This window comes from Myotis davidii, unplaced genomic scaffold, assembly GCF_000327345.1.
Source record: "Myotis davidii unplaced genomic scaffold, ASM32734v1 scaffold1494, whole genome shotgun sequence".
NCBI lineage: Eukaryota > Metazoa > Chordata > Mammalia > Chiroptera > Vespertilionidae > Myotis > Myotis davidii.
Window position 1 is genome coordinate 4345854 of NW_006286246.1, and position 17234 is coordinate 4363087.

At 50.2% G+C, this 17234-nt stretch overlaps 1 protein-coding gene across 1 annotated transcript in view; it reads right to left on the reverse strand.

Moving 5' to 3' along the window:
- Positions 1–17234, reverse strand: part of PARK2 (parkin RBR E3 ubiquitin protein ligase) — a 394517-nt gene that overhangs the window by 157225 nt on the left and 220058 nt on the right. Inside the window, exon 7 of the mRNA XM_006757721.2 lies at positions 12774–12910. Within this exon, the coding sequence (XP_006757784.1) occupies positions 12774–12910 (137 nt within the window). The remainder of the gene's footprint in view (positions 1–12773; positions 12911–17234) is intronic.

The following is a 17234-nucleotide window of genomic DNA, read 5'->3' on the forward strand; positions in this document are numbered from 1 at the left end:
CCAGTCAGGACTGTCCCTGCAGAACACCTGTGCTCACTGCCTGCCACTGCCTGGAGCCTCCCATTGGTGCATTCGCACAATAGCTTGGCTTGTCGCCCAGCACTACACCTGGACTACACTACTAACTCTCTCATCTTTCACATTTTAGACTGCTTATCTATTGCTACTTACCCATTCATTCAAATATATATAAATAGATATAATATAGAGTTTAATAAGTAACCTGTGCTATTGAGGAGCTAAGAGCTCCAAGTCTATAGAATAGCAAGAACAAGGCAACCCTATGAAGCATACTTAATGTAAGACTGTTACATATATTCAAAGAAGACTTCAAGTAGAAGTCTTCTTTGACGCAGGCTCGCTCAGCTCGCAGGCTCTCACTTAGCTCACAGGCTCACTGGCGTGGAAATGATTAAGTACTCGCAGGGTGTGATTAAGTAATTAAAACAAGGTTGCCATGACAAGGGCACAGTGCCTGCCCTGCCTTGCCTGAGCTCAATCCCTGATGGCCGCAACCCTGTTGCCCAATTTTGCTTCCATTAAAAATGTTTGTGTAATTCCAACCCTCAGCAACTAGCTTCTGGCAGTGGAGGCAGCCTGTGCCCTGGGCAAGTTCACCTCTGAGGAGACCAGGGGCCTGTGGTTGTGACAAAGGTGGTTGTGAGCACAGGGATTGAGGTTGGGGAGAAGAGGGGGAAAGGAGGGGGAGAGAAGGGGGAGATCTTGGATAAATCTAGTGGGACCCCCGAGGATATGACATGTGCAGGGTTGTTGCGCAGTCAGACTGGAAGCCTGCTGGCAGGTTCTTGCAGCTTCTAGGTGAGCAATAAGGATGGACCAGACTGGGGTGGGGCAGAGGAAGTGGAGAGGAGGCGGAAAGGAGGGGGAGTTTATGATTACCTGTAAAGTCACGCAGGCATTTCAGTTTTAAAACATGTTGGTGCTCTTAAAAGTGTGTGAGACTATCAACTAAATGACACAACCAGAAAATAAGTTGAGGATTAAAGCAGATAAACACTAAAGGCCAGATGGGGATATTTACTTGTGCTCAATAGTCCTACTGATCATTCCCTGGTGAAATTGAAGACGGGCCGTACTTTCTGTGATAAGGTGCAAATGGAACCGACTGGATCACCAAGCCCATTTGTCAACCAAATGGCCTTTTGTCTTTCTCATCTAGAAATATGCCCTTTTAACACACAGCTCATTCTTAAAAAAAAAATTTAAAAAAATCCTGTGGTCATAAGGTTAATTGCTAACTTTATTTTCGGTTTACATCATCCACTTAGGAATACCCTTTTCCTCGATTTAATTAGTGAGTGTCACTCACACTTTCATTGGTAACAGCGTAAGACTGAGCTGAATTTGTAAATGATTTCACAATGTCAGACCAAGTCACGTCAATATTATAAAAACACATCACGGCCGGGGCACAGCTACACAACCCACGCACGTTACATGTGTGCCGGAACTGGATTCTTACAGTCTTATTCCTAATGAAAATGATGTATTAAATAGAGCAGAACAATGTATTTAAAGATGAGCAAAATCCATTTCCCCACAACTTTAGTTCCAATGCCTACTCCAATCTCAATGCAAAAGAACAGTGAGTTGACACATAAGTCCTCAAAAGGCACAAATCATCAAATATTGCTGGTGCTCTCGGACATCTGTGGGTTGTCAGCACGTAGCGGCACGTATCCAAACTGCTGCTGATGACAGCAGCGAGTCAGGCGTTCACTGATGCAGCAAATCTTTCAACACACACACATTCTCTGGGCACACACAACAAAGTGTCATGCTTTCAGCATTCAGCAATGATTTCAGAAGAACAGACTCCCTTAAAATAGACGCCAGATCCTCCCAAGGAAACTTTATGGCTTGAGGAGGTGCTCTAGAGAATTACGCAAAAGTAACACCCTAGTCTCAAGATATCATGGCCATATTTATTAAGAGCAAATAAAATAATGAGCCATTATATTGCAGCATATATAGTAGGTATCTGCCTCTAGTAGATCAATAATTTACTGTCATGTTTATTGTGTCCCTGTTTCCAAATAAGACTGGAAGCTTTTGGAAAAAAAATTATCTGTTGACTTTTGCATTTCTATTATTAATAGTGTGCAATGAGATCAGGGATAACATAATCAAGGGACGGATGGATGGATGGATGGATGGATAGATGGATGGATGGATGGATGATGGATAATGATGGGTAGATGGATGGATGAATGGATAGATAGATGAATGGATTAGGGCCCTGGAGTACAAAGTAACAGGAGAGCTTGGTAGAGGGTTGCAAAATGTCCACATGCCAACAAACAATTCACAATGATAAGCAATTTGGTAAAAGGCATGCCGTTTTCCCAGGAGACCAGGATGCCTGGGCGTGGTTAAATATGTAATTGGTAATTTTCCGAATGCTTATCTACTGGGGTCTCACATCAGTCTCTCCGGTGACCAGAATACCCGTTAACAGTTAGTACCCCCACAAAGCTCCCGCAGTCTTCAGTGCTCCCCCAACTTTCGCACAACCACATCCGGTGGCCTGGCGCTCAGGTCAGGGAGAACAGCCACCCTGCCAGCCGCTGTGCACATGGCACCCGGGCTCCCTCTCCCGGGGCTGGGCCCCCGGCTGCAGGCAGCGTGGGAAGTGATGAGCGGGGTTTTTAAACTTGCTCAGGATTTAGGTCCTGTCCAAGCTGGTTGCAAATCTGATCAGCTTTGCAGTGTTTTTTCTACCTTGATCTATTTTTATTTCTGGATCAGAAGGAAGAATGGCAAACGTGCAGCCTCGAGGTCTGCTTTAGGGAATAAAGTTTGATTTATTCCTGCAGGCATGTGCCCTGACCAGGAATCAAACCCATGCGTGCGCAGTTGGGCGCGCTTTATAGGCAACTACTCCCTGAGCGGACGCGGAGGGAGCGGCAGAGGCTGAGTGTAGCTAGACCAGCACCCAGTTCCCACGCGGAGCGCTCTAAAGCAGTGTACGAGGCGAACAATTTCTGGTGGTGGTGGTGGTGGTATTTCCCCCGACAAGAGCGCTCTGAGCCCACAGCATTTAGTACTTGCCTAGTTACACACGAGTGACAAAAACTCAGCAAGACCAGCTGATGCCACTGCAGTGGCCACAGAAAGTAAATGGTCTCTGAACGAGCACATTCAAACTCCAACAGGGAGTAAGGAACCCAGAGGGAAAACTGCCTCGAGGTGAGGGAGAGGGTATAGGGCACCGCATTCTTTTACTTTCCGCTCCCACTAAAAAATCCCATCACACAGGGGTTCCTGCTAATCTTCACCCGAGGATATTTTTCCATTGATTTTTTATAGAGTAGACGGGAGGGGGAGAGACACACAGAGAGAAACATTGATGTGAGAGAGACACAGCGATTGGTTGCCTCCTGCACATGCCCAACCAGGGTCAGGGATGGAGCCTGCAACTGAGGTACATGCTCTTGACTGGAATTGAACCTGTGATCCTTCAGTCTGCGGGCCCATGCTCTAATCACTGAGCAAAACCGACCAAGGCCCATAACACAGTATTTTATAGTAACAAACTTAAGTTTCCCCTCTATTTCAGTTATATAGGGCAATTAAAATTTGGTCTTTGCCATTTTAAAAATGTTATTTTAGTTAACAATGAAAAATATGTAGTTCTAGTTTATTCTTTTAAAAATGCAATATAAAGACAGCTAAATCATCTTATTAATTTTTAAAATATATTTTTATGTATTTCAGGGAGAGAGAGGAAGAGAGAGATAGAAACATCATTGATGGGAGAGAATCATTGATCAGCTGCCTCTTGCATGCCCCACACTGTGGATCGAGCCCAGAGCTCAGGCATGTGCCCTGACCAGGAATCGAACCATGACTTCCTTGTTCATAGGTCAATGCTCAACAACTGAGCCACGCTGGCCGGGCTAGACAACTAAACCATTTTAAACAACGTTTCTGCTATTGCTTGAAGACTACAGACCAGGGGTGGGGAACCTTTTCTCTGCCAAGGGCCATTTGGGTATTTATAACATCATTTGCAAAATTATCAACTTAAAAATTAGCCTGTTATATCAGGTCAAACATTTAATTAACTAACCCCTAATGCCTGGGCAGGGCCAGACCAAATGATTTCATGGGCCTTATATGGCCTGAGGGCCAGACATTCCCCATCCTTGCTGTAGACGAGGGGCGGGCAAACTTTTTGACTCGAGGGCCACAATGGGTTCTTAAACTGGACCGGAGGGCCGGAACAAAAGCATGGATGGAGTGTTTGTGTGAACTAATATAAATTCAAAGTAAAGATCATTACATAAAAGGGTACGGTCTTTTTCTTCAATAGTTTTATTCATTTCAAATGGGCCGGATCCAGCCTGCGGGCCGTAGTTTGCCCACGGCTGCTGTAGACCTTTGATTTTGCCTCCTGTGGTCTTGCTAAGTACTGAAGTAGGACCATCAGTTAATATAACAGCAACAACATAATGCATACTGCTGCTACCTACACATTTCCTTCTATATAAAAGAATCCCAGATCCAGCACATAGGTAACACTTCCCAGGGTTCCATGAACACAGTTTGAGAACTATGGATCTAAAGGTACCACCTGGAGACTGAGATGTTAGTGTATCTTGCATATCTATTAGTAAGTACTTTCTTCATTTATTGATTTGATTGTTTTTTACTTTGAGTCCAATAAGTTTCATATAAGTAAAGAGAGGAGTGAGATCATGTGATACTTGTGTTTCTCTGACTGGCTTATTTCTTTCTTTTTTTTTAAAATATATTTTATTGATTTTTTACAGAGAGGAAGGGAGAGAGATAGAGAGTTAGAAACATCGATGAGAGAGAAACATCGATCAGCTGCCTCCTGCACATCTCCTACTGGGGATATGCCCGCAACCAAGGTACATGCCCTTGACCGGAATTGAACCTGGGACCTTTCAGTCCACAGGCCAACGCTCTATCCACCGAGCCAAACCGGTTTCGGCCTCTGACTGGCTTATTTCACTTAGGACCGTGGTTGGCAAATCACGGTTCGCGAGCCACATGCGGCTCTTTGGCCCCTTGAGTGTGGCTCTTCCACAAAATACCATGTGCGGACGCACACGTACAGTGTGATTGAAACTTGGTGGCCCATGCGCAGAAGTCGGTATTTTGTGGAAGAGCCACACTCAAGGGGCCAAAGAGCTGCATGTGGCTTGCCAGCCGCCGTTTGCCGAGCCTCAGTTTGCCGACCACTGACTTAGGATAGTGTTTTCCAGGTCCATCCATGCTGTCCCGAGGGGTAAGAGATCCCTCAGTCTTTTCATTTTAAATGAGCAAAGCGGCTGCACACCTGGTAAAGTGGGTCTGCAGTGGGGTCGGCACCAGCTGACAGCAGTCAGGACCTGGCCCATCTGCCTCCTGGACGCTGAACCATCAACACCCAAAGAAGACCTTTTGAAGAGACTTCCACGTGTCCAATCCAAATCTTCTGCTCTGCACCAGGCGTTTATCTAGACTTCACTTCCCCGACTCCCTTGCAGCACACCAGGCCAATGGCTATGCGCTAGTCAGGGAAGGGAAGTGTCATTTCCACGCTAGGGTTTCTAAGGAGGAGGCATGTCTTTCTCATCATTTCGTTCCCCCGTGCCAGCTGGGTCCTGGGTCTGGGGATCAGTCTGACCACGAAGAGAGTGGCAGGTCCCGTGGCAGAGCCAAAAGGCAGAAACACCGCTTTGCGGGAAACCTGCCTCCCATCTGAAGCCCTGCCCACACCCAGGCAGGAAGTAAGCTGCGTGTGGGTGTGAGCCTTACATCCGGGTTCCGCCCGCTACAGCAGCGGGTCTCTAGCGACCAGTCAGATCCATTGGAGCCCGGCTGTGCGATGATGCATCTGGGACCGAGGACTGAGTCAAGGCTGAAAACGCCAGGCTGACCGCCTCCACCGCAGAGGTCACCCCGCTGTTACTTTCACGAGGATGGAGAAGTTCGGGGGACCCTCCATGAAATGTGTGGCAGGAAGACCTGATTTTCAAAGTAGCTAATTGGCAGAAAGTTCCCTGCATTGTGTAGGCACATGGTGTTGGGGGTGGGAGCCAGGCCATCCTGAGGGGTGGGGTGGGGCGTGTCAGGTCGTTTAAGCCTGTGGAGCAGAACTCATGTACAGGGCTCATGTTCAATAGGCCGTCTCTGAATTTGGGGGTGCCCAGTATTTACAATTGATTTGACAACCAAGAAGGTGGCTGGTATGGACTGGATTGTGTCCTTCAAACATTCATACATGGAAACCCCAGCCCTCAGCCCTTCAGGTGTGACTGTGTTTGGGAAAAGGGTGTTAAAAGGGTGACTAGGTTAACGGGTGGCCATTAGGGTCATCTGTCTGACCAGTGTCCTTAAAAGAAAAGAGATGAGCACAACCGAAGGTCACCAGGGCTGCAGGCCCAATGGGGCGGCCATCTGAAGAGCATGGGGCGGTGGCCACGTGGGGAGCACCTGCTCCAACCCCGGGCGGCCATGTGGGGAGCAGCCTGAAGGTGGCAGCGCGGAGAGCAGTCTGGGGTTGCCCTCTGCAAGCCCAGGAGGCCTCGGAGCCCCGGACTTGTGGTGCCTGGACTTGGACCGCCGCCTCCAGACCGCAGAGATCAAGCTGTTACCGGGGCGCCCAGTTGCCCAGTTGCCCAGTTGCGGCAGCTTGAGATGGGGCCCTGCCGACGCCCACACAGTGATGACAGAAGCGCTGTCGCTGGTCACCCCAGGAAAGCGCTGTTCCTGGCAGCTGAGGGTTGGGGGTCGGAGTGACATCAGACCAAATCACACCACTTCCCCCAACCGGTCTCACCCGCCTGCTTCCTGGACTGGCGCTGCTTTTGGTTGATGTTTCCTTCGATAAGCATGTCACTCCAAGAGAAACGACTTCTAGTAAAGGCTTGAGAGGAAAGAGATAAGAACGATACTTTCCTGGACCCCTAAGTGGAGTCAGCAAGGGAACCTCCAGGATGACCTGGGCGGGCTCGGGTTTTACTGGAAATAGGCGGCTGCGTCGTCCAGATATTATATATTTATTTCATCCTGACGTCGGAGCATTAAAGCGCTCCTCTTGCTAACTGGGGCTGCACTGGAAACATTAACTTGTTTCCCTGTCCTGCTGAGGAACCAACATATAAACCCTCATGAATATGCAAATCACCCCCAAGCACATTATTATTTCAGAGCTACTTGGAGGTCAGTGGGTTCTAGCAATTTCTATGCATGAAGTCTCATTAACACAAGACACCACACAGTAAGGAGGTTTTATCAGTTACTGCATGAGTGTGTATGTATGTGGTGTGAGTGTGCATGCATGTGTGTGTGAGTAGGCGTGCATGAATGTTTGAGTATGTGTATGTGAGTGTGTTGTGTGTGAGAGTATGTTTGTGTGTGTGTGTTGTGCAAACGAGTGTGTATGAGTGTGTGAGTGTGCACGTGTGTGTGTGAGCGGATGCCAGAGCTGAGGAAACATCTGTTGTTAGATATGAACTTTGTCACTGAAAGGCAGTGGTGGCTTTAGGAATAAAATGCCCTTGGAGACATGTAATGGCCTTGGAGGAACTGTACTCCAAAGGCAGCTGCTGGCCCCCAGCGGGAACTGAACCGTTTGGCGGGGCCTGTAAGCGGGCATGGCGGGACGGGAAACGGCCCTCCCTTCAGAGAACCAACAAGGTCCGAGCTTCCAGAAACCAAGGACGATGCCAGGCCCTGGCCTGGAGGGCCAGTCACCTCCCACCGAGCAGCTGGGGTCAGCTCAGAGCCCGGGGGCAGTCCCAGCACCCAGCCAATGGGACCGGCCACACCCCACCTTCCAGAGGGCCTGGTGCAGGCCCGGAGCCCCCCCTGCTTTGCACACACGTGACTTCCGTCTTATTGATGAGCCACAGCCATTGACACGGGCTTTTAATGAACCCACAGTATTCTCAACTGTGCCTCAGAAATGACATGGGTTCAATCAATTCCTCTGCCTAATAGTCTGCTCTTTCTCCTGAGAGTCTGAAAAACTGATTTTCTAATTCTGTGGCATTACCACTTTATATTCTGTCTTACTCCACGCTCCACGAATCAGGGCAAAGTTAAATAAACCAAGGGGAAAAGATGGCAGCTAGTGGATAAGTGGATAGTGCCCGGTAATTGGTGGATTTATGCACTGAGTTACAGGAAATGCCTGTCTACAGCTAGGGAATGTCTAAATACATGTTCCTCTACGAATATACACGCAGATGCACACACATTATCTGTACCGTCCATGGGAACACGTGCTTAGGTAACAACCAAAATAATAAAAGCAAATGTTCATTTTGAGCGTCTGCAGCATGTAGCCTAAAGGCACCTTCTCTGGCTTCATTTTCACGCATCCCCATGACGGCGTCTGAAAGGGGTGCTGCTGTGTCTCCCCGTTTGACCCTGAGTGAACCGAGGCACCCCCACATCCAATCACTGGCCCTGGGCCGCACGGGTGTTCCATCTTGGCGTAAGGGCTTGAGCCTGGCTCCCCCTTGCGCTGGGTGCACCCAGGATATGTGCTCAACGTGCTAAACATTCACACTGGAGGCTTAGTGGTTTACTGGAGGTATTATTAGGGCTGATATTACTTAAAATATGAAAAAACTCAGCTCCACTAAGAGTGCACAGGCTGAGACTGGGCCCTCCCAGACCTCGGTCTGCATGTCGGATGCCCCGTGTCATCGTCGGACAGGGGGCACCCTGGAGGGACAGTGGGAGTCCTTCTACAAGGACTCAGGGGAGGCCCTCGCTGTTAGCTCCCTCTGCAGAGGTGGCCTGTGCGTGGCTGCATTCTCTCACTGAACTAACTCTGTTAAACCACATACGTGACTTAAGGAGAGTCAAGGTTCCTGCAAAGAAGCCATTAATTCAGGAGAGCGCTAATCAAGCAGGCCCGCCTGCCCGGAGGGACGATGGCAGCCGAGGAAGGGAGCGCCGTGGGCGCTGCTGGCGGACCTCACCTTGAGGCTGTAACAGGCCCTGGGATATGAACTAGGTGGGGCGTGAAGCCATTACGTAGCAAGACGTTTAAAAACCAAGCGAGTGATAAACGAGGAAAGTGTTTCTGTTGAGCAAACTCAAGACAATCGGTTTGTTTCTATAAAAACATTCTAGGGTAACATTGGAAAGTCTCTTTTTACATAGGACGGGGAAACATCATGTGAGTCACAGCAAAAATAAGAAGGCTGAGATAGTACCTGACAACAATATGGGACGAGCGGAACTGTATTTTGTTGGGTCAGTGCTTTGGGAAAACGGCAGTCCCGTCCATGGGGGATATGTGCCCCGCCCCCGGTGGATGCCCGAGATGCGGGTAGTACTGAACCCTGTATACAATGATTTTCCTTACACAGACACACCTGTGCTAGAGCTTAATTCATAATGCAGGCCCCTCTCTCCCCCCTCCTCCCTCCCTCTTAAACCATCTATTGTCCCACACTCGCCTTGCCACTTAAAGGAAGTGCTTTCTGGCTTCCCCCTGGCAGATCCCAAGTGCCAGCCTCCTGCCAGCCTCACTGCTCTTGTGCTTTGGGGACCGTACTGAGTAAGCTCAGGGCGCCTCGAGCACTAGCCCTGCGACACTATAGGCGGCTACGACGTGGCTACTCAGAATGGTGCCAACGGGAGGCGTCTGAATTGTTTATTTCTGGAATGTTTCCGCTGGATATTTTCCGCGTGGTTAGCAGGGGAGAAGTGAAACCTTGCAGAGTGGAGCCGTGGGTCTGGGGGGACTACTGTGTACAGGCAAACACTGGTGAAGATGTGAAGTGGTCCTGGAATGAATGAAGTACGCGGTGTAGGAGGGTCACTGCACAGGCGGAAACAGCCGGCTGTGCCCACCCTGCCCGGCCTGTGGTCACTTGCTACATCCTCTTTCAATAACAACACACACAGACAGGCAGCCTTCTGCTTACTGCTGTTGAACATTAAAGGAAAGAGGAGTCAAAGAGGATAGTTCTCAACAGGAGGTGGCATTTTAAACACTGAAGGCGGGGTTTCATGGAGGTTATGCTTAAATAGCAGTAACGAGGCCGGTACGTTCACGGTGAGCCCCCCGGCACCGAGACCCGGACTGCTGCGCCCGTGTCCTATGACAGGAGCCAGCGCCTTAGAGATTGGCTGACTCCAGGCTACTGAGAGGCTCACGGAGAGAGCCTGGACTTGCTGCTGCATGGGAAAGCCTGGTTCAGGTGGACCAAGTGGGTGACTTCATATGTTTGACATTTTCTATCATGAAAAAGGTTTAAAATTTAAAAATACACGAGAAGCTGGTTTTTACAAGTAGGTTGGCTACGAAGATAAATTTTGAAAATGGATATTTTCCAATGTTTCCATGTTACTTGGTTTTGCGAAGGAAGAAGGTTTATCCATTTTTTAAAATCTCTTTAAAAAATTAAAAACAGAAACAGAATTTTCCAAACTTCAAATAAATGTTTCACTGACTTTTGAACCCTCTTGTTAAAGAGGTGACAGTGCAGTACCTTTCAATAAGTTTTCCTTAACAATATACTGACACATATATTATGTAAATCCTAATTTACAAACCACTGCATTATTGGCAGATGCAACTGAAAAATGAATGTCCTAAGTTACAAAGCCAATGACGCAAGTAGCTACTTCCACTGGGTCTCTGAGAGAATGTTGAGGTGCACTGTTAAGCTTTGACCAATAGTAGAACTAAGCGTTGAAAGAAACTGAACTCACAGTCTGACCAATCAATCAAGGTGTCGCACAGTTTCCAGCCACAATTCTCAGAACCAATGAAGCACATTTCCTCACACTGCAGTCAATAAAAGCAAACTCATAATGAGGCGTGGACCCTTACCTCACTCCACATACAGAAATGAACTCAAACTAGTCAGTGACCTAAATACAAGGGCTAAGCTATCAAATGAAACCACGGGGTCTATTTTCATGGCTGTGGATTTGGCAATGGATTCTTAAATTTGGCATCAAAAGCACAAGCAGCAACAGAAAGAAAAAAAAAAAAAGAGAAACTGGACTTCATCAAAATGAAACACTTTTGTGTATCAAGGGACATTATCACCAGCCAACAGAATAGGAGGAAGGTTTGGAAATCATCTATCTGATCAGGGTCTAGTGTCCAGAATACGTAACGAATGCTTCCTCCTCAACAGCAAGGCAAACAACCCCATTAAAAATGCACAAAGGACGAGCAGGCATTTCTCCAAATAGATATTCAAGTGGCAAACAAGCGTCTGAGAGATATTCAACACGGCTGGACAGGAAGGAGATGCAAACCAAAGCCACAACAGCATGCCGCCTCACACTCTCAGGACGGCCACCGAGACGACAACAATGAAAAGTAACAAATGTTGGTGAGGCTGTGAGGAAACAGAACCCTTATAAGTTGCTGCAGGTACTGCAAAATGGTGCCTCAGCTACGGAAAGTCCTTTGATAGGCCTTCAACGGGTTAAACGCAGAATTACAATACGACCCAGCATTATTCATAATCGCCAAAAGGTGGAAACAATGCAAATGCCCGTCGACACATGAACAGATAAACAAACTGTGTCTATCCATGTAATGGAATATGATTCGGCCACGAAAAGGAATGAAGATACAAGCCACTACTCGGATGAACTTCAGAAACACTGCGCTAAGCGAAAGAAGGCAGACACAACGGGTCACGGGTGGTCTGGTCCCTTTCATTGAAGTATCCAGAATGGACAAACCCATGGAGACTAACCACAGTGGCCGCTATGAACTGGGGGTCACGGGGGACGGGAAGAGGTCACTGAATGGACATGGGTTGTTTTTACTCGGGTAATAAAATCGCTCTACATCTAGAGGGAGCCGGGTGGTCCCTGCGTTGTGAGCGCACAACATGCCACTGTACTGCACACCTTAAAACAGTTAACTGTATGTTCTATGAACTTCACCGCAATTAAAGAGACAGATAATAATAATAATATAGTGCAAGTACAATGTTGTAAATGTTGATTTAAAAAACATTTCAAATCTTAAATGTTTCAGCTCCATCTCATCCTTCTCTGATTCCTTTTTTAATAAAGCATGTCCCAAAATTCACGCAAGAAGTAATTTTGGTAGAAAACACAGGTTTATAATTAAAAATTGTAAATTTTTTATCGATTCATAAAGTATACAGTATAGGGTTATGTATGGAATAGCACATCGGGTAAATGGCCTCCACGGCTTTGCTGGCACATATGCAAAGCTGTGGTCTTCATTGGTCTTCCTTGTCCCTGCTCCTGGGCCATAATTGGTCCTTAGTAATGCTTATCAAATTGAAGGGATTGAAATCAAAGGGCAACAGATATTAGAATCTGATTCAATAAACCAAGTAAAATTAGGCTTTTATTTTGTTGTTGTTGTTGTTGTTAATGCTCACGCAAAATTCACATCCTGTGTGAATTTTGGGACACCCTTTATCTGTTGTTTTGCACACGTGTAGGCGCTCCCAATGACTAGCAAATGAAGCGCATAGCTTCCCGTTCCGGGCAGCGCTGCTCTGGAGCAGCCTAGGAACTGACACCTGCCATCGCGCTTTCGCTGCCCAGGCCCTCGCAGGCCTTGTGCTTTCCGGTTGGACACAGCCCCCCCGCGCCGCAGTGTGTGTACTTTGCTGTGATCCAAACGTCACCGTGTCTTGCCCCCAGTGACCAAACAGGCATTTCCCTCTCCAACCCTCAGCTGGGGACCGGGTGCATCTGAGACAGGTTCCCACCAGCAGCTCTGCTGTTCCCAGCCGGCGTTCCACCCGGGGACGCGCGAGACTTACCCACACACGGCAGCGAGTAGCCCAGCTGCGGGTCGTGGACAAACTGCCGGTCGTTGAGCCTGGTCACGCAGTACAGGTGGAAGCAGTCCAAGCAGATCACGTGGCGGTGGTTGCACTGGAAAACCAGGACCGGGCTCCTGCAAGACAGAGGCGCTGCCTGTAGCTCCTGGAGGGCTGGGAGGCCCCATGATGAAGGGCGGACCGCAACCCACGGAGGGAGGCGGGAGGGCAAGGCCGCGCTCAGAGGGACCGCCTGCTGGCGCTGAGCTCTGCACGCCCGCCTGTCTTCCAGATGGGAAGCGCCCCCTTAACCACACGGAACGTTGATTTTCCTAATTTTATATGTTTCATGTTAACAGATTTACTAGTTGGCTGTTAATTTTAATTTGTGTATTTTAAAAATCAAATTGATTGGGGTGACATTGATCAACATGAACATATAGGCTTCAGGTGTGGGTTTCTATGTTATAAGATCTGTATGTTGCACCGTGTGACCACCACCCAAAGTCAACTCTTCTCCTGTCACCATATATTAGGCCTCCCTCCCCGCACTCCCTTACTCCCTTCCCCCCCGACTTCACTCTGGCAACCACCACATGGTTTGTGTCCACGGTTCCAGTCTGGTCAGCTAACCCACTAGCCACCCCTCACACACACGCATTTCTCCCGACCCATCCTGACATCGCAGCGTCGATGCGTTTCTCCCAGAGATGTGACCCCTGGAAGGCAGACACGTGCCTGCTTTACACTGACATTCTCCCAGCACCAGGCTCTGGAAGGTTTTAAGTAAGTGTTCTGGAATTTAATTATAATAATATATAGAACCTGAACTTCCCCAAAGTCAAAAGAAAAATTACGACTGCACCCGAGTGCTTAGGGGAGCAGGCGCTCATGTTTCACGGGAAGCAGGGAAGGCGAGTTTTGGGATGAAAAACGACTCCGCAGAGCTCTGCGGCTCTAAGCCTCTGTGTCGCCACCCCATCCCCCTAAGCTCCCGTTCCTTAAATCAAGCTCGGGAGACGCTGTGAATTGATACAGACAGAGCCTAAACACTGTGGATGCCTTTAAAACATTTTGTAGGAGGGGAAAAAATCTCCCGAATAACTATGTATTTTTGCTAGCAAATGAATCGTCCAATTTTATGACAAAAAGGAGACGGGCTGAATATATTAATGTGAGATCAGCCCCAAGCCAATTTTAATAGCAAAACAGTCGCCGGAGCTTATTTAGATAAGCCCGCTCTCTATGTAATGATCATAAAATACAAAATAGTTTTCATTTCCCACCCAGTTCCTAACACATCTGTGATCTTCAGAAGCCCCCTCCACAGGAAGACTGAGATCAAACATCGGTATTACAAGAAGGTAATTCCTTAACGATTGAAATATTTTCAACGTTCTGTTTTCTCACTTATTTCAAAGCAACAGCTAATGCAGAACAAAACGGAAAAGAGAAGACCTTGCTATTTTAAGGTCGTGGGTCTTGAGGACAATGGTCGACTTGGTCCGAGCTGGCGTGCCCCAGGATAGTTTTGTGCGTTTCCACTTCCCACGCCTGAACACACGCACGCCCATTCAGGGCCTTTTCCAATGAAACACGGGCTGAGTTCTGAACTGCCAACCTTTTCCCTTGTCACCATTTTCTCCTTGAAGATGATCAAATATAACACCTGCCCATTTCTAACGTGAGCATCCGCGCCCACACAGGCTCTGTGACCCCCAGAGCGGCGGCGTTTTACCCTCCCCTCTCCCTGCAGATTCTGTGAAAAACACTGTCCCTTCTGGCCGGGCCACGTGGTCGATGAAGCTGCATAGACCACAGGGAAACGGGAGGACATATGAGCACAGTCATAAACGTCCCTGTAGGGAACCAGGCTAAACAGAGAGCTTAGCAGCTGCCCTGGAGAAAAGACACACTGAGAGCCAAGCCCGGCGTGTGGCGTGGGGTCCCGGAGCCCTGAAGGCCCCCAGCACGGGCGGGGTGGCGTTTAGTGAGTGCGACCCCGAGGGAAGGCGGAGGGGAGAGCTGGGAGTCCTGATCTGCCTGCAGGTCCGTGACAGGACGCGAGCTCCCTGGGTGCTCGTGGCCTTGGGTGGGAATGACACGACGGACAGCAGTGACATCTCTGAGGAGAGCGTGCAGGACGGGACGTATCTTCTCGGGGGTTGCTGTCCCCCCGACAGCCCAGGGTGCCCTTTGCTGAAATCACACATAAATGTTCACTGATGGAGCTGGAGGTGACTGTCCCCGAGAGCCGGCGCAGAGCAGTGACTCAGAGGCTACGCACAGCCTCCGTCACGCGGGAAAGGGGTCACGGACGCCGCGGGGACAGTGCTGAGCGACTGGTCAGCAGGGACTTCCGCTTCCATGAAGGGAGCGGCCAGACCCTTTTGTCCACGGCAGGTGGGCAGGGTTGAAGGAATGTGGGCAAAAAACAGGGCACTCAGCCCCATGCACCACCCCAGGGCGAACGCTGAGCCGCTATTAGTTAGTCCCTTGTGTCTAGAAAACAGCGCATGCTGGCACGGGCTTCATCTCCCTCTCCCTCCCTGGTGTCTCTCCAGCCACCTGCCGAACTCTGTCTGTCTCTCTGTCTGTCCACTTCCTCTGCACAGTCGCTGAGAGAGGCTGGGCCCCAACTTTCCCACTCAACGCGGCACACAGCGAATGCAACGTCCCACACGGTCTGGGATGTGCGAGGACAGGGAGCACGTCTACGCTCAAGGGAAACAGAAACCTGATGATGTGGCGGGAGAGGGACACGGACGGTGGGGTTCAGGGGGGATATGTTCAGGGGGTTAGTGGGCGGGAGAGGGATGAAGGATGAGGTTCAGGGGTGATGAGTTCAGGGGGTTAGTGGGTAGGAGAGGGACACAGACGGTGGGGTACAGGACGATGAGTTCAGGCGGTTAGAGGACAGGAGAAGGATGAAGGATGGGGTATGGGGGTGAGCTCAGGGGGTTAGAGGACAGGAGAGGGACGAAGGATGGGGTACAGGGAGGATGTTTTCGGTGGGTGAGGAGGTGGGAAGACAGTGGCTCAGGCAGCAGCCTCAGGTGTGTTCCCCAGGGGCCCGCCTCCCGGTGCTCACGCGGTTCCCTTCCACGCACCGGTGGCCTGACCCGGGTCGCAGGGAAACGCAGACACAGGACCGTGATTCCAGAACTGGGTGGGCACACACGGCCGCTGCTGTCTGCGCGCCCTGCGGGGCCACCTGCTCTCAGGACAGTGAGAGCCCCGGCCAAGGCCTCAGGCAGCCAGGGGAGGCCCCGTGGCGGGAGCTGAGCCCTGGGCACGGCCAGCACTGAGGGCAGCCCTGGGGACCGCGCCTGGCTGCTCCACGCTCCAGGCCCCCGAGTCTGTGCACGATCGCACCCAGATCGCACTCACCGCTGCCCGGCGCCCCGCCTGCGGGAGAAGCCTCTGCAGCCGTGTGACCGTGCGGGCCCGGGGACGCGGTCACACTCAGCGGTCAGAGGAGAACTGAGAGCAGTGGTGTCTGAAGGAGTCGGGGTTCCGGGGAATGGGGAGGAGAGAGCACCCCAGGGCGAGAGAAGAGACGGGCTGTGGGAGCACCAGCCTGGGAGGGGAAAGCCGACCCGCGGCCAAGGAAACACAGATGCGCGCGCGGGGCCAGCCCTGGCCGAGCAGCTGAGCGTCGACCCTGAACCAGGCGCTCACGGTCCGATTCCCAGTTGAGGCCTGTGCTCGGGCTGCGGACTGGATCCCCGGAGGCAGTCAAGTGATGATTCTCGCTCATCACTGATGTTTCTCTCTCTCTCACTCTCTGTTTTCTCTGACACCAATAAAAATATATTACACAATACATGCTTAGGGAGGGCAGATCTTCCAAAACAGCACAGACAGCAACGCAAGTGAGAAGGAGAAGCATCAAATGCAAATCCCGGAGGAGATAAAGGTAGGATCTCCTCGCAGGTGGAGAAAGTCCTTCAGTTTCCCGACCCAACGTGACCCTGGACCATCCACACGTCCGCACGGTGTTTGTGCCACAGAACACAGACGTCCCCAGTGAGCCACCTCCCCACGCTCTCTGCCAGCTTCCCTCCCCAGAGTCACCTCCCCACGCTCTCTGCCAGCGTCCCTCCCCAGAGCCACCTCCCCAGCATCCCTCCCCCCTCCCCCGGGAGCCACCTCCCCACGCTCTCTGCAAGCGTGGTCCCAGAGTGGCCAAGGCTCCGGGGTTTAGTAGAGCCTTTGACTAGATAAGAATCATTCGCGGAGGAAAGCCACACCATTAAGTCACTTGACTTGATCTTCTTAGCAACTGTCACTTCAAATCCCGTTCGTTAGAGGCAGCTGCTAAACAGCGGATCGATGGCGGAAAGCTCGGCAGCCACACGTGTCTCCTTTCATCGGCACTGAGCGACGTCACCCGCCAACGCCCAGCACACGGCTGACATGCCGCGGGGACCACGGTCACCCCAAGTCCTGGTGTCCGTT